The sequence below is a fragment of the Ctenocephalides felis genome, unplaced genomic scaffold (assembly GCF_003426905.1).
Source record: "Ctenocephalides felis isolate EL2017-DRISC unplaced genomic scaffold, ASM342690v1 CF-g0.4_SCAFFOLD_01886, whole genome shotgun sequence".
NCBI classification, from domain to species: domain Eukaryota; kingdom Metazoa; phylum Arthropoda; class Insecta; order Siphonaptera; family Pulicidae; genus Ctenocephalides; species Ctenocephalides felis.
Window position 1 is genome coordinate 101,624,885 of NW_020538040.1, and position 27,033 is coordinate 101,651,917.

General features: G+C 31.2%; 2 protein-coding genes across 2 annotated transcripts in view; both read right to left on the reverse strand.

Annotated features, from left to right (window-relative positions):
• LOC113375603 (probable G-protein coupled receptor 27) overlaps positions 1-27,033 on the reverse strand; it is a 521,019-nt gene that overhangs the window by 307,502 nt on the left and 186,484 nt on the right. Inside the window, exon 3 of the mRNA XM_026615534.1 lies at positions 20,015-20,061. The gene's annotated coding sequence lies outside the window, so the exon portion shown is untranslated. The remainder of the gene's footprint in view (positions 1-20,014; positions 20,062-27,033) is intronic.
• LOC113375608 lies at positions 551-1,543 on the reverse strand. The gene has a single exon (XM_026615540.1). The coding sequence runs from the start codon at positions 1,541-1,543 to the stop codon at positions 551-553; it is 993 nt and encodes a 330-aa protein (XP_026471325.1).

The following is a 27,033-nucleotide window of genomic DNA, read 5'->3' on the forward strand; positions in this document are numbered from 1 at the left end:
AAAACCTCCGGCGCATTCAATGTCGTTGCGCAATCTGCATTGAATAAGTTTCTCAAGCAGTTTGCCGGCGATGTCTAACATGCAGAGTGGTCGAAACGACGATGGCGTTACAGGGGTTCCCTTACCTTTGTCTATTAGGACCAATCTTTGCCGCTTCCAAACCGTAGGAAAGGTGCCGGTCGCCAGACAGGCATTGTAGGCGTTCAGAAGAATATACGGAAATTCCAAGGCTACATTCTTGATCACTGAGGCTGGGATGCCATCAGGGCCTGGTGCTTTGCCAATTTTTATGGTTTTCGCCGCGTCTTGGAGTTCCTTGACAGTGAAGGGCGTAGTTTCACTGTTTTCCACGTATTGTCTCCTTTTCCGTGGCGGATGTTTAGGGAATAGTTCCGCTACGATAGAATTCATCAGAGCAGGAGATTTTGGAGCTTCTGGTAAAGCTCTACCAAGTCGTTTTGTAACGATTTGATAGGCTTTGCCCCAGAGATCCTTGTCAAGGTCATTGCAGATTTCCTTCCACAATCCAGCTTTAGCTGCTTTTATGGCTTTATTTAGGCTTTTTTTTTGCCTGTTTGTACTCGTTTGTATACAAATCTTGGTAGGGGGAGCGTTTTGCAGCTCTTGTGGCGCGGCGACGTAATGCGTGGCATCTTTTCCGTAGTTCTGCTATCTCTGATGACCACCAATATGCTGGACTGTGCACACGCTGATTTTTTGGTCGTGGCATAGAGGCGTTACATGAGGTGACAATAGCGTTCATAGTTTTAAGAACCGTTTCTTCCGTTTCTCTGCGGGTACTTGGTTTTGGATCAGCTTGGAGAGTAGATGCGTTTTGCTCGAGGGCTGCTCGCAACGCTTCCTGGTCAAGCTTCTTGGCATTCCACCTTCGTTTGCAAAAGTTGCTTGGTCGAGTCGGACCGGATCCAATACTAAATGTCACATGTTGGTGATCACTGCCACTATACTCTTCAGATACAGTCCAGTCTCCAATCATGTTCGCCGTCCTTGCAGTGGCAAACGTAATGTCGAGAATAGATTCCTGATACCCTGGTCTTCTAAAGGTTGTAATACTTCCAGTATTTAACACAGTAAGGTCTAATCTTGCAGCAAAGTCTGCCACGTCATTTCCTCTAGTGTCCGAGTATTCGGCCCCCCATTCTGCCGATTTCGCGTTGAAATCACCAGCTACAATGACTTCCCCGTCAAATTTGCCGAGAGTGTCTTCTATGCTTGCCATTTTCTGGCGAAATACGCTAATCCCTTCATTTGGTGAGAGATAGACGCTTACACAGTAGGTCGTGGGAGTCTTGATCCAGACGAAACCCTCGCCGCTTCCGTTGTCATTGATGGTGATCTTCTTTGAGTTTGTGATCCATATTGCTGCCGTGCCAGATTTATCTGCGAACCATGCTTTATTCTGAATATTCATATATTGCTCGCAGATAAGGCAGATATCGATCTTATCTTCAAAAATACGTTGGCGCAGTAGATTCTGCGCCAAGGCACATCTGTTCAGATTACCTTGTAGAAATCGCGTCATTTCTGTTCTCTCGTGGCTTCGGCAAGTGCTACACGGAATGCTTTACAGGTACCGGATCCGGCGACATGGCTCCCGCTGTTTCGATCTTCTTTGTCTACTGTACATAGAAAGCATTTTGGCTTTTCTGCGCAGTCTACAGACTTGTGATTTTCCCCGCCGCATTTGTAGCAACACTTGCTTCTGTCTGGTCCCCCGCATTTATGCGTTTGGTGTCCGAAACCGAGGCATCTAAAGCAGCGGGCTACTTTAACAACTGGGCGAATGCGACAGTTAACCCACCCAATTCTTATGCGGGCCCCATTTAGGGCTTTGATTGCATTAGCCTCGTCTATCTCACAAAAGGCCGCTCGTTGTCCTCTTGATGTGACTTTGGTCAAGTTCACTCGTCGTATTTCCAGCTTTGTCGTAAAGTCCCGAATGAGTGCTTTACGGACGTCATTTTCGGTAGAGACACCATCAAGGTCAAGAATCTCTATCGTCGTCAGCGGCGTCAGTGATTTCACTGTTCCTATGTTTTCAGTTGCTGCCCTTATAGCAGCTGCAAAGGCTGCACTATCTTCGGACTTGGGACTCATTTCCAGTAATACACCTCCATTTCTTGTCTGTTTGATGGACTTTATGTCCACGCCAGTCTCTATCGGGTTTACTTTTTCCTTGATCTCCTTAAGGATGTCAGCGTACGTTCGTCCTTCAGCTGGTTGAACCAGAACAGCCTTGGTTCTATGTTTCCTCCGAGTTGTCCTATGATGGTTGTTTCTGTGCTCAGCACTATCATTTGCTTCGATTTTTCTGGTTTCCGGTTTCTCGGTTTCCTCCAAGGTTTCTTTCGGATCTCGGGCTCCTTTCTTCTTCGAACTTCGTCGAACCACTTTCGTCCAGTTATTTTCTACAGCCGATTTTTTAGGCGGATGTGTTTCCGCGTCAGAGGTGGGACTAAGTGAAGATAGCAACCTTTTGTTTGTGTTTTGCTCCTGGGTCTTAGGAGTTGGCGTCTGAGTTACACCCGGTTTAATAGTTTTCTCGGGAGAGGTCTGTGTAGTTTGCACTGTCATTTCGAGAGCTTTGGGGGTTGCCGTATATTCTTTCAATGCCAGGCTGTATGCTGTATCAATCGACCTAATTAGCTCCTTTATTCTGCTGTGAACATTATTTCTATCTTTCACATACTCCGCTAGCTCGTCAATTTTGGAGCCAAGTCTCTCCATCGGCGTTTGACGACATCTAATCGATGGTGCAGAGTTTACTCTGTCACGGTGAAGATTTCCGGGAACCTTCTTGCCTCCTTTTACTATAGCGGCTTTTGCCGCATCGTGCTCGACGTCCATAATTACGTCACCTGTCTCTTGTTTTTTTGGGTTTTCATAGTTATCCATGCTATTTAAATAGTCCTCCAGAGCAAAAGGTCGTCTCCGAACGCGGTGCCTTGGGAAGTGGAGGGGTGATCACCCCTACAGCTACCTCCATTACTGTAAGAGCTTGTGACCATTGGAGTGGGAAAAGAAACATCCGCTCCGGCCGTGCACCTTCTTCCTTCATTGGCATCCTCTTGCTCCCGTGGGTGCGGCACGTTGATGCCGGGAGTTTCCACGTACGGTGCGCTATATGGATCATCCACACATCTCTTTCGAGCAGTGTCCCCTCATCCGCTTCCGTATGTGACCCTAGGTCAGATGGTGTGACCAACCAAAAGGGAGTTTTTAATTTTTTCCGCGATACACGGACGGTGGCTGTTGCTCCTCAGCTCCGATGCCATATTTGGTCCGCGAGGGCTATTTTATTTCGCCCCAATCCGCCGATCTTACGATCGGTTAGGATACCCCCTATCCGCCACCTGGGGACGCGCCCGGTAGGAGTTTGGCTTCTCCCGACGGGGTGTGTATGTATGTACGTGTGTGTATGTATGTGCGGATACAAATTTTCGTCGACGATTTCGGGAACACGGATCAACCGATTTGAATAATTCAAAGAACATTCGATTCGTATTGATAAGGAGACGCGCTGATTAGTTTTTGGCAAAGGCAGGTCTAGCCGTTCCGAAGATACGGGGCAAAAAGTGCCGAAAACGGTAACTCAGTTTTTAAGAGAACGGAGCGTCCGATTTAAATAATTCAAAAAACATTTCACTTGTATTGACAAGATGAAGAATCGATCAAATTTTCATAAAGGTAGGTCTAGCGGTTTCGGAGATATGGAGGAAAAAGTAAAAAAATGAGCCATTTGGCGGTCAAAAATGATCATTAGACATATGCACATCAATTTATCAGATATTTTATAGAGATTTTAACAATAAGTATACATTTTGTTAACATTCCTATGGGTTCCGTACCAATGCTTATGCGTTAGACAGCGACGCGGCGCTTACGCGCTTTATATTTTGTCCCTATGCAGTTAAATCAGTACGATTGCTTTGAAAAAAAGTTCAGATCTTCCACAATATGTCAAAATAAAGAAAAAAAAATTTTTTTTCAAAAAAAAAAAATTAAAAAAAAATTATTTTTTTTAAAAAAACTTTTTTTTTCAAAAAAAAGTAATTTTTGGTCCATATATATAGTTTCTCAAAAATATTATTTTTTCAAAGTACATTTTTTTCAAAAACGTTAATCGTTTTTAAAAAATTAATAATATTTGGTACGGGAAGTTCCAGCAATTTGCCTTAAGGCACGATGCCTTAATTGCCTTAAGACAGAATTCCACTTAGCTAGTTAGTTTTTTGGTTGTGAACAGTGATGTTAACGAGGCGTTAGAATTTTTAAGCCTACATTATTTAAATGTTTTACAAGGTATTGTTATTAACTTCCCGTAGGGCAAGTTATAGTAATCGCAAAAAAATCGAAAATAAAAATTTTTGCATTTCTCGACGTTTCAAAGGTTTCTGAATAATTTTGCATACCTTAGAAAAAATGGATGTATGTGTGTGTGTGTGTGTGTGTGTGTGTGTGTGTGCGTGTGTGTATGTATGTGCGGATACAAATTTTCGTCGACGATTTCGGGAACACCGATCAACCGATTTGAATAATTCAAAAAACGTTCGATTCGTATTGATAAGGAGACGTGCTGATTAGTTTTTGGCGAAGTCAGGTCCAGCCGTTCCAAAGATACGGGGCAAAAAGTGCCGAAAACGGTAACTCAGTTTTTAAGAGAACGGAGCGTCCGATTTTAATAATTCAAAAAACATTTTACTTGTATTGACAAGGTGAAGAACCGATCAAATTTTCATAAAGGCAGGTCTAGCGGTTTCGGAGATCTAATGAAAAAAGTAAAAAAAAATGCCATTTGGCGGTCAAAAATGATCATTAAACATATGCACATCAATTTATCAGATATTTTATAGAGATTTTAACAATAAGTATACATTTTGTTAACATTTCTATGGGTTCCGTACCAATGCTTATGCGTTAGACAGCGACGCGGCGCTTACGCGCTTTATATTTTGTCCCTATGCAGTTAAAGCAGTACGATTGCTTTGAAAAAAAAGTTAAGATCTTCCACAATTCCAAATTCCAAAAAAAAAATTAAAAAAAGTTTTTTTTTTTTTAAAAATTTTTTTTTTCAAAAAAAGCAATTTTTTGTCCAATTTATAGTTTCTCCAAAAACTTATTTTTTCAAAGTAAATTTTTTTCAAAAATGTTAATCGTTTTTAAAAAAAATAATAATTTTTGGTACGGGAAGTTCCAGCAATTTGCCTTAAGGCACGATGCCTTAATTGCTTTAAGATAGAATTCCACTTACAGCTAGTTCATTTTAGTAGTTAGACCAAAATATTTTTTTCGTACCCAGCTCTCCCATTACATGTTGGGTCCCATTATGTTTCAACTTCGGTAATGCAATCTGTGAAAGCAAACAGGACGGAACGTGGGCCGTTGAAAAAGATTCATGAGCAAAATACAACCAAAATGCGAAAACAGAGAAAAATATAAACACGACCACCACTCTCAGGTAAGTAAAATTGTGTGTTAGATTGAGGATACTGGAGACGCTAAATTCGTTCGTTCGGAGTATTTAGACGAAACCTGATCTGCCAGATATCCATCCACGAATCCATGAGGAAACAGCACGTATTGGGACGTGACAAAAATAATGCAGAGAAATATAAATCGATCATGTATTTCCTACCATTTTATTGACATAATTAATTATTTGAAGCAAATCGTTCGGTCATCCAGGTTCTAGTTAATGATTGCTCAAGTGCTCAAGAGAATTAATACGGTAAACAATTAATGCGAAATTGTATTTTCATGAATTATTCGGCATATTCAAACATTCGTATTAAATGCTAACTCGTATTAAATAATTTTATGCCTAATCAGTTAGTTTTTATATTATTAACTTTTGTATATTTACCTTAACTATGTATGATTGGCATTTTGCTTTATGGAATGACAACACAATTTTGAAATTTTGGCACGGTTAATTAATCGAAACTTTGATGTATTTTCATAATCAAACTACTTTCAAAAAATTATTCTAGGTAAACGTAAATTAATAAAGTACGATATTTATTAACTGTAATAACAATTAAAGTTTGATTACAAAAATACTACTAGTTAATGACAGTTCAAATGCTCAAGACAACAAATAACATGATTAATTCATTATTCCAAACTTTGATAAATTTTTATAATTGAACTACTTTTTGTGAACCTATACTTAGGGCTTTCAATAACGGACTAAAATCTGAGTACCGGCGTTCGATACTTGAAATTTGTAATACCGGGATCCCGGTATTAATACCGGTATTATCAAATTTACTAGTCATATTTTTATTTACCGCAGTTATTATATTGACATATTAACATTATCATTGTTCTAAAATGAGTACATATTAATTATTTTATTACATAAAAAATAGAAGTAGATAGTTAATAAAAAATCGTGCAAGTAAACAATTATATATTAACTCCTATGTTCATTTCGTTACATTTTGCATACATATAATAGGTTCATGAGGAATTATATATTTGAGAAAAAAACACAAATTCAATTAATAACTTATATTTTGTTTATTAAAATATGCTTTTGAAAAATTAAATCAATCAATTGTTTCATCTTCAACCGAGGACCGATTTTTAGTACAAGTATAGCAAGCCGAAAACCTTTTTCTCATTATACACTTGTCGGCACAATTATCAAAGAAGTAATCCGAGTACATTACTAGTCGATATGAATTAGTACTTGCAAGTGTTAGTATAGTGTATTTAAGTTAAAATCAAATCATCATTAGATATCAATACATCACAAAGACATATAGAAAATTATTGTAGCTTCTGATTGTCTAATAAATAAATAAAATAAATCTATATGAACGTTTTCTAAGAATCTGCAGCGTACGTATAAGAAAGAGGTCATCCACCACTAAGACCAATAATATCATTAATTATCAAACTATTTATCACTCGATAATTTGACTTGTAAATTTTTGTTATAATAAAATAATGAATGAATACGAATGATGGATAGGAAGATATACAATTTAAAAAATTATAACGTGTCAATTGAATGTTTTGTTTAAAAATCATCGGTAACAAATTAGATATAAAGACAATGCACGTGGACGACTAATATTTTTATAAATGAGTTTCATTCATTAGATCGTATATTATATATAAACAATCGTTTATATATTATTTATTATGTTCTGGTAAAATAAACTGCTTTATACGGTAATTAACGAATTAAATATTCCTAAATATAGTATAACATTTAGTGTAGGACGAGACACAAATGTCCAATTTGACTTTCAGTAATTATACTATCTATTCTAAACTAAATGTACTACATGATAACACATAACATGTATCGAAACAACCACTATCAAACTATGTTTCCATCAATATTCCCAATTAATTTGTAGTTATAGAAATATGTTTTTTTACAGTTTTTCTAAAATTTGTCATTTGCCATAAGAGCGGGGTGACTTTCTTTATTTTAAAGAAAATTTACGAAATAATAACTACTTATGGCAACATTTTTAACAAAGAGATCATCGTATATAACCTCGATCTGGTATTTCGAAGAAAATATTTATCAGCAGATGTCGAATAACTATTAATTTAATTTATCTCTCGTAAAATTCCTTTTTGTGTAACTCAATTTAGCTTTTTATTTACTATTTTTTATTGTTTACATCTTTGCCAATGAAAAGACTCAGTTAGCCCTATTTACCCCACCATCATGTAAGCTTCTACTGAGATTATATAATAATATATAATCTGTTGAATCTATGCTAAAAATAAGAATACTTTTTACAAAACAATTAAATTACGTACATCTAAAAGTTATATTCAGGTATCAAAATTAAAATACTAGAGCTCAAAATAAAAAAAACTACAAATAAAAATATTCTTGGTATGAATATTTATACATTTCCGTTTATCTCCATATATCGACGGCGCAAAAATTAAGATAATGGCTTGTTACATATCATTTGCAGTCTTCATTGAAATAGTACCACTAAAAAATTCTATATTTTGATGGTTTTTGAGATGATGATTAAAAACCTTCTACCTGCGGAACTTTTAAGCCCCCGCTCTCCCTTATACGCTAAAAACATTACTCAGAGAAAAAAAATAAACTTATTGTCTCAGTTTCCTTTAGTAAATCTAAAGTGTCTTCTCATACATGCCTTTACACCATTACCTAGAAAACCACTCAAAACATATAAACAACAATTTTCCAAATTAGAAACAACAAAAGCAATCGCTTAGCTTTCAGCCCTCATAAATCATGATTATTTGCGGTAAACTACATTCACGTATATCTACTTTCAGGAAATGGACACATTTGTCGTATTTCCTGCTTCAATTTGTTCTAATCTAAACTAGAAAACTTCTGCTTTTCATTCGCAACATACGTCTAGGTTCAAATTCGCACAAACGTCTTAGGAAAAGAAAAATGACGGATTCGTCAGTTTAATAGTGAAAACAAAATTAGCGTGACTAACATAATATTGAGTTGTTCGGAAAGTTGCTCCGTTTTTTATAGACATTTTGGCATGTAATTTTCGTACAATGAACAAATACTTTAATAAATTAGGTATTGGCCGTTTTTATCGAACATTTATTTCTGGTATTAGCATATTTCCGAGATCATCAAATTTTTGGTCGTCAAATTGGCAAAAAACTCATCATAGTGGTTAAGGTTTTACCGCCTAAAAGTTTTTTTAAGTTACCGAAACATATATAGTCTGATGATGGCAGGTCTGGAGAATGTGATGAATGTGGCATTGGGTCCACAAACCTTACACGATTGACCAAAACTATGTGAGGTTTTGCGCCATCTAGATGCAATGCTATATCATGCTTTTTGCTTAGTTCTGACCTTTTTTATTAAAGTACATCATTTAATTTATGCAGCTGATGGCATAAGGCATCCGAATTGACCGTTATGTTATCCTAAAAAAGCTGAAAAACAAACAACTCCTTTAAAATTTCACCAAACATACTGCATCACCTTTTTCTGGGAAATTTCAGCTTTGCACCTGTTTTCAGTAGGTTTTTCTTTTTTGTTTCATGGACAAATGCATGTATTGTATTCTCTATATCCCATTTGACTTTTCTAATAACAATTTGCTTCAAAACCTAATAACTTTCAAGACTTTTCAGGGGCGAATTGCGGTTGCCAGTACGACGACACAGGTTTCTTTCTGTGAGAACCATACATTGAGCTTCAAGAAAAATCCCAGATGTTTTAAGTAGTCATGAACTGATAAATTTAATAAGTTCAAATTCAATGAAATCTCACGCGTTGTTATTCGCCGGTTTGCATAAACTAATGCCTTTCTCGCGTCTTTATCAACTTCAACCGTACTTCTTGGACGTGATGCATCTTGGACATCAAAATACCAGGAATGAAATTTAGCAAACCAGTTATGGCATTATCAACATTATCAACACGTCATTTTCATACACATAGGTGAATTTCATTTTGACTTGAATAGTATTTTTATCTTTTCTATAGCAAAAGAGTAAAATATGTCGAAAATGCTGCTTAATTCTTTCCGTATTCAAAGTAGAACAATCCAAAAACATGTAATTGATTAGATTTTTTTATACACAAGCCTTAAAATATATGCTTTTAATCATATAATAATTATAGCGCTTAAGTGTGATGTTAGGATAAAAAAAGGTTAAATTCACTGTTGTAAAAAAACGAAGTGACTTTCCAAACAACCTTATATTTTGATAGAATAAACCAAAAGTAGTGGTGATATGGCATAATGCCTTAAGGCAAATTTAAAAAAAAATTTTTTTTGAGAACTTTGAAATATTTTGAAAATTCTTAAAACACTTACATTTATTTCAAAACGATCGCCCTGTGTTGCACGTAAGCTTCGCGACGGCGTCTAATTTTTAAACTTAATAATTCTTGGTACGGAACCCATAAAAATTTAAACAAAATTTTTACTTAAAATTAATATCTAATAATCATTTATCACGGCCAAATGGCAAGTTTTGGAAATGGCACGAAGCCGTTAAACCTGCGTTCACAAAAATTTAATCAGTTCTTCAGCCCGTCATTGCAAGAGAAATGCTATTTAAATTATTCAAATCGGACGCTCCGTTCTCTCAAAAACTGAATTAATACTAGTGGCACTTTTTGCCTCATATCTTCGAAACGAATGGACTTATCTTTACCAAAATCCGATCAGCACGTCACCCATAAATAGAAACTGAATCATTCAAATTGGTTAATATGTGCCCTCAAAATCCTCGGAAAAAATTGTGTCCGCACATACATACATATATACCACACACACACTTGCATAAATTTTTTTAAAGGCATGTATAATGTTCAGAAAACTTTAAAACGGAATTATATGCAAAAATTTTCATTTGCGATTACTATAAATTACGGAAAGTTAATAAATTGTTACGATTAAACCATTAAGTTCGAAAATAATATGCATGAATTAACGATCTATCCATGCATATTAATCTGGATTATAAATAATTATTGGAGTATCTGATATATGTGCTCTATTATAGTATAGAGCCTAAATAAACTAATATTTTATTGTATCTATCATTTTATACTGCTTGATATAAATATTAATAATATATTTAATGATAACTTAGAATGCAATAATATTTTACTCAATTATACGTAACCAAAAACTGTATTTGTAGCATAAGAAATTTCCCATAAAAAAGAATTCCTTTAATTCAAAAGTAAAATAATGAATAATAATGAAACAATTAATTCAAAAGTAATTAAATAATGAATTATTATAAGCATTATTTTTGTTTTTTATTGTTCCTAACTGCTTCGGTAGATGTTACAATTAGCCCAAAACACGAGGCACTTTTTCTAGGAAATGATTAATTGTGAAATAACGAGCAATAGTTATGAAACTATTTATACTTGTAGAGGAATAGTAACAGCAGCTATCTATCTTTTGTAGAAATATAATCAGTTGATTTCAAGATTTTATTAATAACAAAAAACAGTTACAACAAGCTCCTAGCTCCCCTACTCAGCAAACTTTAAATAAAATGATTCCAACTAGTTATAAAATTTATTTACCTACTGTTAGTACTTAATCATAAATAACCAGCACTTTGCGTCAGTTAATCTATTCATCAAGAAAAATAATTTAAGTTTCCCGACAAAATCAGTGAATGAAACTTCTTCGTATCACATTACGTATCTATAAGTTTGTTTCCCATAGTTCTCAGAGAAAATTTAGGTCCATTAAAAGTTTTGGGCCCTAACGACCGCAGTACAAAATATCAAGACTTGCGATCTCTGAATTCAAGTAGAAGGCACGAGAAAACTTAATGATAGTGAATGCTCTCAACAAGTTTCACTTTCAATTAGACGAAGTGCGTAAACATTTAATGCAAAATTTTAACTAGTTCGTGATGTAGAAAATATAAGCACCTGTGAATAAATAAATTACGTTGCTGAAGCCACAAAGTCTGTGTAAGTAACTCAAAAAAAATTGCATAAACTTTCCGATGTGCTAATAATCAGTTTGATCAACAAAAATTGAGATTAAGCAAAAAGGTTACCTGTATTTGGTGAGCGACATATGTTCTTTGAAAACCGCAAAAAACCGAAAAATAAAAGGAATCTAAGTTAAAATTAGGGGTCAAAAGGCAGAAAAATCGGAGAAAAAAAAAACAAAATCACCCAAGAATCTAAGATTACTAATTCCAATCTATCTTTTCTCAATAAATACAAATAAGTGTTTTCTTTACCATATTTAGCTAGTTTTTCCCATTTCTTAAGAAAATTGTTTCTTAGTATTATTATTGTTAGTGTTAAATTTTGATAATGTTTTTAGTATTCTTTTAACGTCTAACGTATATAAAGTGAATGTAATGGTTGCAATTATTGTTATATTAGAGAAAGTTTCCGATACATTTACAAGATAATTGACACTAGACACACCAGCCATTTGAATATACCTATTTCTAAGGAATGCAATACCGATGGAAAATTTCAATACCGGTGTTTCGATAATTTTTCATTTTAAAACCGGAATACCGGTAAATCACCGGTATTTTTATTATCTTAAACAAATGTAAACAAAATTGAAAGTTACTAGTACAAATATAAAAAATGTATATACAACTACAACTATATTCAACTAAACAATAAAAAGAATCAAATAAAACAATAAATTTATTTTTTTAAATAATAATTTAACAGAATTATATCCAATTTATTTAATTCATTATCACTATCGAGTGTATTGAGTACTTTTCACCAAAAACAAACTTATGAGAAAGACCAAAAACTCATAAAAGATCATATTACATTATTATATAAACTGTATTGTCTGTGTCCGATGTGTTAAATTAGCATAATCTCCAATATTTAATAAAAATAATTTTTCTACATTGATTTAAGATCGGATACTTTGTCAAGATAAATAATAAGTTACTAAAATTGTTAAGTATTGTTATTTAAAGCAATGTGATGTTTCTATAGTATTTTCAAACTTCGAAACGTTTTTGAAAAATAATATTTTAAATTGTAATAAGAAGCAAAAATATTTAGTAATTATCATAATTATTATGTATAAAGTTAGAAAAATAAGGATTACGCAGGGGTAACCTGTATGATATAAAATATTTTGGCGCAAATATCACTTAAAAAACTGTTACATTTTTACATATGATGAAATTAACATCATTATCTATCAGTCCAATTCTATTTATTGTAACACGATATGCAGCCCTTAGTAAAGCAATAAATATTCAGTTTAATGACGAATTGAGATAATATTTGACATTTGTTTATCCTATAGAATCACTTGAAGATGTAACTGTTTATGCGATTATGGAATTTAAAGATAAATTTGTTCCGAGAAATTTCAACTTTAATGTATTATGTATCAAATAGCCCTTATGTAAAAATACCGAAAATACCGTTATTTTTGGGATAAATACCGGTAAAAAAACCGCCGAAAAATCAGGTATTGCATTCACTACCTATTTCTATCAATACCAGTCAGAATGATACCAGTTACCAAGGTAAAGATTCAGTTTGAATCATTCAAATCGGATGCTAATTTCTCTCAAAAACTGCTATTTTTTGCACATGTAGGTCGGTATCATCTAAACAGCTGGACCTGCCTTTGCCAAAATCTAATCACCACTTCTCTCCGTCATTACGAATTGAATGTTTTTTGAAACTCGAATCAAATGCTCCGTTCCCTCAAAAACTCGATTTCTATTTTCTGCACTCTTTGCACGTTATTTTCGAAACGGCTCGGCCTGCCTTTGCCGAAAACTAATCAGCACATCTCCCTATCAATAGGAATATAATGTTTTCTGAACCATTCAAATCGGTTGATCCGTGCGCCCGAAAACGTGAACGAAAAATTATGTCCATACATACATACTTACACATCCATTTTTTTTAGGTATGCCAAATTGTCCAGAAATCTTCAAAACGTGAAGAAATGTATAAATTTTTAATTTCGAATTTTGGACGATTACAATAACTGAACCCTGCGGACAGTTAAAAAATCTTAACTTTACTTGTTTTTGAGATATCGGTGATGGACCTTTTTACCCGTGGACCTTTAAGTCCCGCTTTACGCAACATATAATACACTACTACACTCTATATCATAATATGCAGGTGTGTAAGTGTGTGCGTAAACTCTCATTACATAAGATAACGCCGAATACTATCAAACCCTTACAATTTGGATAGTTATTTTACCTACCCATATCTCAACGTAGATCTAGGGTCGCCTTTACTTATATTGACTACCCGTGGAGAATATCATAATGCCAATGGGGTTTTTATCATAAATTGAATCAATATGATAACGCAAAAGTTTTTGTTTCAAAATATCCCATATCTATAGAAGTCTCGAACAGTAAAATATTGCAAGTAAGCTGATTAATTGATTAAGTTAAATTATAGCCGTATTTGTCAGAAAACTTTATATATTGTTATTAGTTTCAATGTAAACACAAAGTTATTGAATGCCAGTTAATAATCTAGAGCTTATCGGATAAAAAACATCTAGCGGTATTAGAATTAAGACGATTATTTGTGTTTCAAATAGTTACAATCTGAATGCGAAATTTAATCAATCATTTTTAAATGCTTTTGTTACATTTTGCCAATAATGTACAAATACACAAATATAACAATGTAGTCAAAAATCATATATATGTAATATACTAAACGAATACGAATATATTTAATAATTTCTTAGATCGGGTAAAACGGGGCACAATGGTCCAATTTAACTTTATGTACTGTTTAAAAGCTAAATGAACTTCATCAACAAACCAACAAATAAGGCATATCAAACAAGAATCTATCAAACTATATTCAGCGAAGTTTCCAGTTAATTCCTTAGTATAGGAATGTGTTTTTACTGTTTTTTTTTTAAATTTGTTATCTATTTCTTTTTACCCCATAGCTAGGTAAAAAGCGACAAACAGCCAAGGAGCTAACAGATCCAATGTGTTAATTTTAAATTCAAATTTTATGAAGTAAGGGAGACTGGGTATGGTCAGATAGCTGGGAGAAAAGTGAATTATAATAATAAGTGGAAATACTAAAATACTGTCCTCAAATACCATGGATTAGTCATAAAATCAAATTACACGAAAGGGCATAAACCCAGGTTGAAAAGCAACAGTTATAAACACCAAAATGGATTATAACGACTTTTATTATCAGAAATATGTAACACACCACAAAATAATAATTTAAACAAAGCTTATGAATATAATATAAAAAGCATATTTTTTTAAACAAAGTTAACAAGAATTATTTGTGAATCTTTAACTTCACATAGGGCAAGTTATAGTAATCGCAAAAAAATGAAAAATGAAAATTTTTATATATCTTTACGATTCAAAGGTTTAAGAATATTTTGGCATACCTTAGAAAAAATGGATGTATGTGTGTATGCAGGTGTGTGTGTGCGTGTGTGTGTGCGGATAAAAATGTTCGTCGACGATTTTGGGAACACCGATCAACCAATTTGAATAATTGAAAAAACATTCGATTGTTATTGATAAGGAGACGTTAGTTTTTGACGAAGGCGGGTTCAGCCGTTCCGAAGATACGGAGCAAAAAGTGCCAAAAATGGTAACTCAGTTTTAAAGAGAACGGAGCGTCCGATTTTAATAATTCAAAAAACATTCTACTACCGTCACTACCGTTCCCTGGCACAGCCTTGCCCAACCTTGCCTACTATTTTATGTAATTTTAGATCTATCAACATAACTAGCAAACTATAATCCAAATTTTAGTACTTGCAAATAACCAAATAAAATCACATCAGTATCATATTCTTAAAGAACTGCAAGTAAGCAAAGCAACTTTTCATCATTTTGAAAAAGACGATATAATTATTTCAATAGCACCCGCGATTCATAACCTTTTACTACATGAACTGCTGGTCTATCTTAAAGATAGAAGAGACTGTGACGTCACTTGCTGAACGAGCATTACCGACAATCGTGGAGCTCTCCCAATTGATTAAATTGCCATATGTCATATGTTTTATATAAATAAATAAAACTATTTATTTTGAATAACATTAACTATTATAATGAATATTATTGAATATTACATATTAATATCACATCTTACAAAATTATCAGTCATCACAATTGACATTATATTATTAAAATAAAACATATGACATAAGGCATTTAATCAATCGCTAGAGTTCCACGATTGTCGGCAATGCTCGTTCTGGAAGTGACGTCACACTCTCCTTCTATCTGTACACACTTTATACAATGGAAAACGTATGAGGCCTAGCTGTCCATGTAGTATAAGGTCTATCGCCAAATCCCAAAACTCTTGTATACCAACCGGATAATTTGTTTTAAGACAACTTACCCTACTAAAAGTGGTGTACAGAAGAGTTCATTATCCTTCTTTTGTTTATTAATTTTTCATCAGCGGTTATTTTAAAGTAAACTTATTGTCTCGATGAGAAGCTCAACAGATGCGCCCGAGTAATCGATATCATGACCGCCAACTGCGTTCTGTGAGCGGAACCGAGAGCTCGCTAATTTAATGCTGTCAGTTCTTGCAAATCGGCTTTTTGTCAAAATATACCAGATAGTCCAAATATACATCACTTCAAATTTCCAATTGAAGTACATTTATTTTATAACACCGCAAAAACAATTGTTTTTATAACGAGTATTTTTACATTTCCGTACTATAATTTATAGACAAGTTTCACTTTCAATTAGACGAAGTCAAATTATCCTTACGATAATTTATAGACAAGTTACACTTTCAATTAGACAAATTTTAACTACTGCGTAATGGAGAATACATAACCACATGTCAATAAATATATTACGTTACTGAAACCACAAATTATGTGTAAGAGATCTAAAAGAAAATAGCCTAAACTTTCCCGTGTGTGTAATTATTCGACTCAATTAATAAAAATTGAGATTCCGCAAATTTTAAAATTGCGAAAAAAAAATTCAGAACTGTTTATTTCGCAAAAAAGTTGTCTGTATTTGCGACATTTGTTTTCTACTATATTTTTTACTGTTAAACACAATTTGAAGTAAAACTGCAAAAAAGATTTTTTTTTAAAACTAAATCACGTTATAGCCCAAGATACTTAATTCGAATACATCTTTCCTCAATAAGTAAAAAGAAGTGTTTTCTTTACAATTTTTAGCTAGTTTTTCCTATTTCTCAATGAAGTTTTTTTTTTTTTAGTAAATGTTTATAGTTACTTTTAAATTTCGACAATGATTATAATTATCATTTTACATCTCCAACATCTAAAACTCCGAATAAGTGAAATAATGATATTATTTATATAGTGAATTGTAATGGTTGTAACTGTTGGCATATTGGAGAAAATTCCCTATACATTTACAAGATAATTCATCATTGTATCTGTAATTCAAAATACCCAAAACAATTTAAAACAATTCATTTCATCGGCTTCTTGTCAAAATATACCCGATAGTATTGGAGAAACTGTAATTAGTGGTTTTCATCACTTTAAATGTCTAAAGGAAGTACATTTATTTGATAACACCGCTTAAAACAAATGTGTTTAAAAAGAGTATTTTAAAACTTCCTTATGATAAGTTATAGACAAACCAAGATCATTTGGGTGCATCTCTAAAAAAATTATGAATGCATATAAGTGAGGGTCCTAGGGGCTATAGTAACGGAGGTAACTAGTAACAGGCATTTTTAACAGAAACTTGAACAATATTAAGATATTTTATTAGCTATATATAAATATAACTACTGTTCTGCAGGCCAACACAATAAACAGAACTGTGCAGGTCCGTCGTTTTTGAAATTTATAGATAGTAAGAAGCGGGTAAATGTGAATTGTGTATATTTATTATTGATATTAGAATAATAATTGTATTTTTTGTTAATTCAAGATAGAAATTTATATTACAGGAGACATTATATACTTTATTTGTGTTAATTATAATTTGCATTGATTTATGAAAAGAATTACTTAGAAACAAGATAATTTTCTTAAAAATAAGAAACGACTAAATTATCGGAGTTATTATTATCATTTTTTGACGTTACTACTTGCCTTAGTAGACGTTACAACTAGCACCAAACACGGGTAAAGTTGTAACACCGCACTTTTTCTGAAAATTATTAATTGTGAAATAATGAAGAACGGTTACGGAATTACTTTTACTTGATTTGTTAGTGGAATAGTTACAAAAACTACCCATTATATTGTCGTTTCGAAATATAATCAGAGCATCTCAAGACATATTGGGTTAAAAAAAAACTATTACAACCAGCGAATAGCTCTTCAATGTACTTCGAATTTGACGCATATTGGAAGAAACTTGACTTAGCCGATTTGGATGGATCAAAATCGTAAAATTCGTTCTTTATTTCGGAAATTTCGTCGATATTTGTTAAAAGAGTCATGTGAAAAAAGTACTAAAAATGTCCATTTTTGGCGGAAAAATGAATATTTGACATATACACATCCATTTACCAAATATTATATCGATATTTTGATGCTTGCATTTTCCATGTGCGCTGGAGTTTCGTATCAATGTACAAAAATTCTTTTTAAGATTAACATTAAAGAGTTATAAGATTCGCTGTAGGAAAATATTTCAACTATACCAGTGGAAATTTCGACTTTTGTTGTGAAATTTACAAAGATGACATTCGTTTATTACTTATTTTTCGGTTTTGTAGCAATGATATCGTTGAAATAAATAGTTGTTCTCCGTACAAAAAATGAGAATTAGATATGAAGAGCATATTATGAAATTTGTGTTTACTTTGTGTAATTGGATTCCGTGCCAGTATTTTAAAAAAATGATATTATAAACATGATATCAAATATTATTCAGATTAAAAAAATTAGTTATTTAAATAATAATTAAATTAGATCAAAGAAATGTGATCACCTATTTGTTATCAGTAGTAAGAATCAAAGTAACTGGGCTTAGCGCTAGGGTCCAATTTAAATTTTGGTACTTATACTGTCTAAAGTTTAAACTCTAAACTAAATGAACTGCATGAAAAGCACATAGCATGTAACAACTATCAAATTATGCGCAGTCAAATTCTCGGTTGACACATAATTATAAAACACATAATTACAAAAAAATGTTATTTAACAAAATAACAGCTACGTCATTTAATCAATGTGAAATACAAATTTTATGGGATTTTTTTTATAAAGGCTTCATCAAAAATGCGTATTTGTTACACCTAGTATACCATTATTCTTGTTTTCCAGTCTATTTGTCTACGTCTCTACCAGTCTACTAGTTTACCTGTCAACCAATTTGCCTGTAGACCAGTATACCTGTCCACCAGTATGCCTCCTATACCTGTCCACCAGTATACTTGTCAACCTCTATCAGTATCAGTCTAAATTGGTAAAGTAGCTATCCACCAATTTACTGGTCTATCAATTTAACTATCAACCTGTTTATCAACCCGTTTTACCTGTCTACCAATTTACCTGTCCACCAGTTAACCTACCTACCAATTTACCTGTTTACATGTTCATCTGTCTATGTATGTATCTATCTAGCTGTTTAACCGTTTACCTTTTTACATGTCCACCAGTATACCTGTCAACATTTTTATCAGTCTACGAATTTAGCTTTCCACCAATTTACCTGCTCCTACAATTTACCAGTCTATCAATTTACCTATCTACCAATTTACCTATGAACCTGTTTATCAATTCACCATTAACCAATTTACCGGCGATCGAACGTATAGTTTATAAAAAAAGATAAGAATTATTTACAAGATTTAATAGTAATCATATTATGATTACTATCAAATCTTGTAAAAAATTCTTACAAAATAGAGGCTTATGGTAGGAGGTTGAAAATTTAGGCTTATATATGTTTTTATATACCCATTATAAAAAATTAAAAAATAAAAATTGACCAGAAAAAATTTAAAAACATTTTAAAAAACATTTCGGGGCGACCAACCGCTTCTTCTTTGCTTCAATCAAAATATCCGAAGAAAACTGGCCCGGGATTTACCCAACAATTTTCATGGCTTTCAGACATATTGTTTATGGCGTAACAATTACACACACGCACACACACACACACATATATATATATATATATATATATATATATATATATGTATATATATAGTTAAATAAAATTGAGAAGTGTATTCAGTTATGAATGAATTTAATAAAAATGTACAATATTTTATAAATTTCCATATGTAATACGTCGCATTCGTCGTTAGACATTTCTTAAAGAACTATGAAAGAACGTGCATACAATTCCTAGAAAATTGCGTTTTTTAAAAGAATTATCATTACAATACCATACAATGAGCACAATAATATAATGAATAATATAATGAAAGAACAAATTGTGAATCAGGTTCAATTGCATTGTAGAAACTTGTATGGTAGCTTGATTATATATATATATATATATATATATATATATATATATATAAAGTGCAACTATTGCAACATTGATGAGTAAAAATGTAAAAAAGACTTACAACAATGTTATCTGTAGTGTTCGGCGATCTCGAGAAAATTGGATCACCTAGAAAATAAGAAAAAACATAGTTTAATACACTGCTTACAATGCAAGATACATGATAAAAAACAGACTAAACTCTGTTGCAAAGTTATATAAAAGTTTATAAAAAAGAAGAAAAAAATATTCTAATATGTATTAACTGTCCAAAGAACGTAACATATATTCCATTATATGAAATGCAAACTAAAAAAAGATAATTATATATTTAACAGTGTGTTTTATTTGTATATATATATATATATATATATATATATATATATATAATAAAGTCAGTTAATGAATCAATTTAAATAATTCACATTAATAGTATTAATTAAAGATAATACTTCTGTTGGCATAATATAAACTCCTAGTTTCGCGAAGACAAAGTTATCTTGTATTAACTGTCCAAAGAACGTAACATATAACATTATATAAAATGCAACTAAAAAAAGATGATTATATATTTAACAGTGTGTTTTATTTGTATATATATATACATAATAAAGTCGTTCTTGGGCGTCCATCCATTAATTGAAAATATTTTATTGAAATAAAATGTTTTATTGTCTGTTGTTTTGGGTTCTGATTTGACCCATCTTTAGTGCATACAAATAATTTGAAAAAAAAAAACAAAAAACACGGAAAATATAATGCACCAATTACTATACAATTTTCAAAGCACAAATTTTAAAAACTATTAAATTAAAATAAATATTAAATTAAAATAAAATAAAGGAAAAGGTTTTAAAAAAAAGAACTATTCTCATTGAGACATGTTATATGTTTGGGAAAAGTTTTAATAGTTTAATAGTAATATATATATATATATATATATATATATATATATATATAATTAGATTTTTTTATTCGACGTTGAAACATATCTTGCATATTGATTTTCAGCCAATCGTCGAAATATAAGAAACCAATTAACTAAAATTTCATTGGTACTCTTTTATAGTGATAACATTGTAATTAAGTTTGATGCAATATTTCATCAAAAAAAATCATCAGCAGGATTGGGATAAATATTTATTAAGCTTATCTCTTGTGAAATTGCTTTTTTTAATTTAATTTACTTTTTAATTCATTGCCTTTGCCAGAGTGAAGATTTAGTTGGTCTCTTTTACCCCAGCCAGGTGTAAGCTTTTAAAATTATTAATACATCTTATAAAACAATTAAATAACGTATACTTAAGAATTATATTAGGGTCTAAAAAACTAAGCAACATTCACAATCAAAATTTGTGGATTTTTAAACATTGTCGTTCATCACTCGATAGCAACGTCGTAAAAATCAAAGTCATGTCTGTTTATAGATCTTTTCCTCTCTACTTTCAAATATTGTTGTTAAAAAATTATAAGTAAAATTATACTTGTTTTTAAGATATAGGTGGTGGACCTATTTATCCGCATACCCTTAAGCCCCGTTGTACCCTATACACACACATACACACAAGCACACACACACACACATATATATATATATATATATATATATATATATGTATATATGTGTGTGTGTGTACGTGTGTGTTTGTTTTAAATATATGAAATATCTCTTGCCAGAAGAGTCCTAAAAAAACATAGTTATTGCAGCAATTGCAATTTAATTGAATTTCTAGTTCATTTATTATGATGGCTCGAGAGAAATTAATCCATCTACAGATAAATATTATTTTTCAAACTGCAAAAACCACTGCAGGCAAATAGAGGATATTTGCTATTTAGAGGATATTTGGCGATAAAAAGATACATTATACATTAAAATATACGGAAATTATTTTCTGTATATTATAATTGTATTCCATGATAGAACTCCATCATAAGACATCATTATAAGATATGATTTATAAGATTTGACCTATCTTATTTTCTAAAAAAGTTGTAAAAATTTATGAATCAAATACGATGTCTATTTACGAATGAAAGTCATATACAATTATAACATTATTATATCTTTGACATAATAATCAATATTAAAAATAATAAAATGTCTTATAAATCAATGGTAAAATAATTAATACAATAAGATTTTAATATTTAAGACAATGAAACACAAATAATATTTATATTTAGTAACAAAAAGATGAATTTGAAATAATTATCATTAAATTATTAAATTGTAGCAATATACAAAAAATAAATTATATAATAACCAAAATATAATGAAAATAATAAATGCGAAATATTTTTATCAATTCATTAAATTCAATCATTAAAAATTATAAAGCATAATTTAAGCAATTTAATTACAGCAAAAACTATGAAAATTGTCTATAAGGATAATATTCAAAATGATTATACAAATACATTTTCCATATTACAACATATATAAAGATTATTAAAAGGAAAATTTCATAAAATTTAATTACTTAATAAAAATATTTCATACCAAAAATTAATACGCTTATTGATGACATAATATTTATTAAATCGTATAATTGTATTGAAACGATTATACTACTATCAATACTACTATCAAATATAGCATAAAATTTTATATCAAAAAATAATTACAGGACAGAGAGAGACCTGAAGGTTCGCGAGTAAAAAGGTTCACTACAGCTTCCTCAAAAATAAGTTATGTTAGGCATTTTTAACAACAATATTTGAAACTAGAGGGCAAAAAATATATAATCAGCCATTACCTTGATTTTTACGGAGTCGCTATCGGTAGATAAACAGCAATGTTTGAAAATCCGTAACAAAAGTGTGTCTTTTCGTTGTTAGATTTGTTTGGCTGTAAGTACTGTTGTTTACGAGACCACAATATAATTTTTAAAAAAACGTTATTAAATTGTTTTGTAAGATGTATTGTTATGTTTAAATTAGATTCAACCGTTTTTTCATATCTTTATAAAAGCTCACATGTGAATGGGATATAAAGGACCAACAAAACCTTTACTCTGGTAATGTGTAAATAATGAATTATAAATAGTTATTTCAACTCTGCTGATGAATATTTTTGACAATATATCAGATCAAGCTATCTTGGTAAAAAAATACCCAAGCAATTTATATTCTTCATTGGTTGAATAAAATTCCTTTAAAATTAAAACTAGGACATTCAATTTTTATTTATTTATTTATTTATTCATTCATAAGTAAGCCATAATCAATAATAATAGATATTATTTCAGGCTATTGTCAAGCTCATTCATAATTAATATTAAACAGATAGAAATTTTATAATAATCATAATAGCTGCACGATTTCGCTTCTGAAAAAAAGAGCTGAAAAAAAAAGCATTCGAACATTAAATACAATGTTCATCATCAAGTTCACCATATTAAAGTCTATTTGACCACCAGTCAAGCTCAAAATTCTTGCACAAGGTTGAAAGTTATACTCATTTAAAACCGTAAAAATTTAAATTAATAAAATAGCAAAAAACACACATGGTTGTACAGGCGATCAAATGGTCAGACTTCATAGATAAAGGATAAGGATTATGCAAGAAAATAATTATTGAAACAAATTGAGAAAATTCAGTAATGTCATAGAAAGCTAATTCTTTAAAAAGTTTGACTAGGAAAGCATGAAATTTTTTGCTGTCTAAGTTTCGGATATTGAGTGGAAATTTATTCATAAGCTGAATACCTAAACCGTCAATCGTATTGAAAGAGCTGGCTAATTTATATGTGCGCGTCTTGATAAGTTTGTGTCTAGTGTTGTAGTTTGAGGAGGACGAAGCTATATCAAAAAGTTTCGAATTGTTTTTGATGAAAGATAATGTTACCAGCAGAAAAATGTATGAGACAGTTAGAATATTGTGTTTTTTAAATATGGGTCTGCAGGAGGCTTTACTGGTCAAGGAAAAAATTATTCGAATAGCTCTTTTCTGAAGCCTTAATATTTTAATTAGTTCGGATGAAAAACCCCAAAATTGGATGCCGTATGAAACGTGAGAATAAAAGTTGCTATAATAAACTGAAAGTAAGCAATTTAAACCGAGTTTGGGTTTTAGGGTGCGCAACATGAAACATGTTCTAGATAAAGTTGGTGATAGTGAGATAGAGATATGATCAAACCACTTTAAATTATTATTAATATGAATACCAAGAAATTTTGATACTTGCGAAAAATTATATGCTGAATTATTGATGGTTAAAGAAGTAATATTATTGGATAAAATATTTTTTGCACAGGGTCTTATCATTATTTAGGACTAGATTATTTTCACAAAACCATTTCGTTATTTCTGACATAACCGCACTTAATTTATGTTGTAATACATTAAGAAATTTGGCCTTGATGATAACGCTGGTGTCATCCGCAAAAAGAATAAAATCACAAAGATTTGTACAATGGGGTAAATCATTAATTTATATGGGAAATAAGAGAGGCCCTAAAATTGATTCTTGGGACACACCCAATGTGCTTGTCAATGTACACCCAATGTACTTGATTTGTTTGCGCCTAGAGTGTAGGGCCCCGTCTAGGGAATAAAAAGGGACAGAGAACAAATTTTAGATAAATAGTAAAAAAACACATTGCTACAATTAGGAATTATCTGATAATTTTACTGAAAATAGTTAGAGAGTTGCTTATATGATAGGTTTTATGTGTTGTGATGTAGTTTATTTAGTTTAGACAGTATAATTACTTAAAGTCAAATTGAACCAGTGTGCCCCGCCCTACCCTATGTATGTATATATTATACTAAAATTTAATTTTAAGTTTTATATAACAGAAAATTTAAGTATGTTTAAATTTTTATATGTGTTTCATTTCATTAATTTAGGTTTGCATCTTATCAATTATTTTAAATATTTGAACTCAACTGAAAGTCAATCTAGCATTTTCTTAGTAATTAACAGTGATAATTAATATTTTAAGAATTTAATTTGTTAAATTCTTTTTTTTTTCAGATATCAGGAAGTTCAATCAACAAATTTTACAGCAAAATACTATTAAAAGCTGGTTATTAATTTATATAACATGACATTAATATATATTAAACTATAATATTTTATATTGGATAATAAACGTATCGTAATTTATTTTCAATAGGTCCCTTTCACCCTTTGCTCCCCTATGCATTCGACATAGACTCGCGCGCATATGTATGCATATGCGTGTGTCTGTGCCATCAAAAATTAATTATATATTTTCCCGTTCGACGTCACCCTGAATAAATATATGAGAAATGTATCCAAAATCATGTCCCATTAGTTATACATTATATTATTACGAGTAAGGTTATTTTTGACGGATCACCTTCTCTCTATAATATATTGCGAGGAAGAAAAATCGATACGTCCCAGGAATTGATACATTCTTCCGTAAAAAATAGCACATCGGATATCGTAACTTATAGTTGTCCATGAATCAGTTTAATTAAATTAGTATTAATTGATGATAATACTTCTGTTGGCATAATATAAACTCGTAGTTTCGCGAAGACAAAGTTACCTTGTATGCTTCATACTATTCATACTGTCTTTAAGAAGATGCTTCTGAAAGAAATGATTCGCCAAAAAGTCCAAATTTATACACCGCAGATTTCTTAATATGTATTTTACAAACATGGCATGTACCATGTTTATAAACCAAACTGACTTATCGTGGTTACCCATTTGTTGAGATGGTTGTCCATTTGATATTACTTTTAAAAAAAGTGAAATCCTAACATGTTGTTAGCTTGCAAATAAATACTTTTATTCATAAGACTTATTATTTGATAATAATTCAAAATGATTCTTAAGCTTAATTATAATGATTCAAAAGCTTAATTAGTTCAAGACTCACCCTTAACAAGCAAAATAATTGTCAATTATTAGATGAAACAATATAGATTCATTTTTCTGTAAATGAGCTTGTTAACACTTATGCAGCAAATAATAATTTAATGAGAAGAATATAATGTCAAGTTTGCTAAAATCTTTTATAACTCGTGTTCTGAAAGTAGACTCATCAATTTTTATGTTTGCTGTAGAAAAAACGATAAAGAGAAATCAGGAGATGGTAATATAAACAGTGTGTCTTCTTGAACGCGTATCAAGCTTTTTTTAATCAAGTAATATTTATACATGCCTATAAATTATAGTAGCAAACATTCCTAGATTGAAGAGAGTTTTGACTTCAATTTAAACTGAAAAATTCTTTCCGATAGTTTCAAAAGATTTAATTGTTTGATTCTTTTATTTTATATTTTTAATATTATTGCTTGTGAATTATAAGGAAAAAGTAGCTTGATTGCAAAAAAAACTCGTTGAATGGTGTAAGGTCGATTTCAAATATATAATAATGCGTAATAATTGTATTCCTCAAATACAAATAGCCTCCGATAACACGTTTTAGTAGTGTCAGAGCTCTTTCACAGAAATAATCAATAAAGACCAGCATATTGGTTTAGAAATAATGTATATTTTGATTGACCTTAAATAGATGCGTACAAAAAAAGAAAAACAGCTTAATTTTTTAATGTTAACTTCACTTTTTTATCATATCCTCATATGAAATTCTCAATCCAATATATTTTTTATCATATCCTTATGTATAATCCAAATAATAATAAATAATTCAATTAAACACAATTAATATTTTATATAGAGTAGATCGGGGCTTAAAGGTACGTGGGTAAAAAGGTCCACCACTAATAACTCAAACACGTGTAAAGTTAAGAGTTTTTAAACAACAATATTTGAAGGTAAAAGATAAACGATGTATATATAATCAGCCACCACCTTAATTCTTAGAAAGTCGCTATCAGGAGATAAATGGCAATGTTTGAAAATCGATGACAAAAATTCTTCTCTTATTGTTAGTTTTTCTGGTTGTAACTTAAGTAGGTTTTGTAATATGTCAGATTTTTAAGTTAGATTCAATAGATGTTTGGATATAACCTCTATAATAAATAGTCCACATGTGGGTGTGATAAAAAAACATCTTTACTCTAGCAAAGATGTAAAAAATAAATTATAGTAATTAAAAAAGTTAACTAGTGGGGCGCTTGGCATCGTGCCTTACGTCAAATTGCTGGAACTT

Excerpts from the sequence above, each read along its gene's own strand:
- LOC113375608 (XM_026615540.1), bottom strand. The coding sequence starts at position 1,543 with ATGACGCGATTTCTACAAGGTAATCTGAACAGATGTGCCTTGGCGCAG.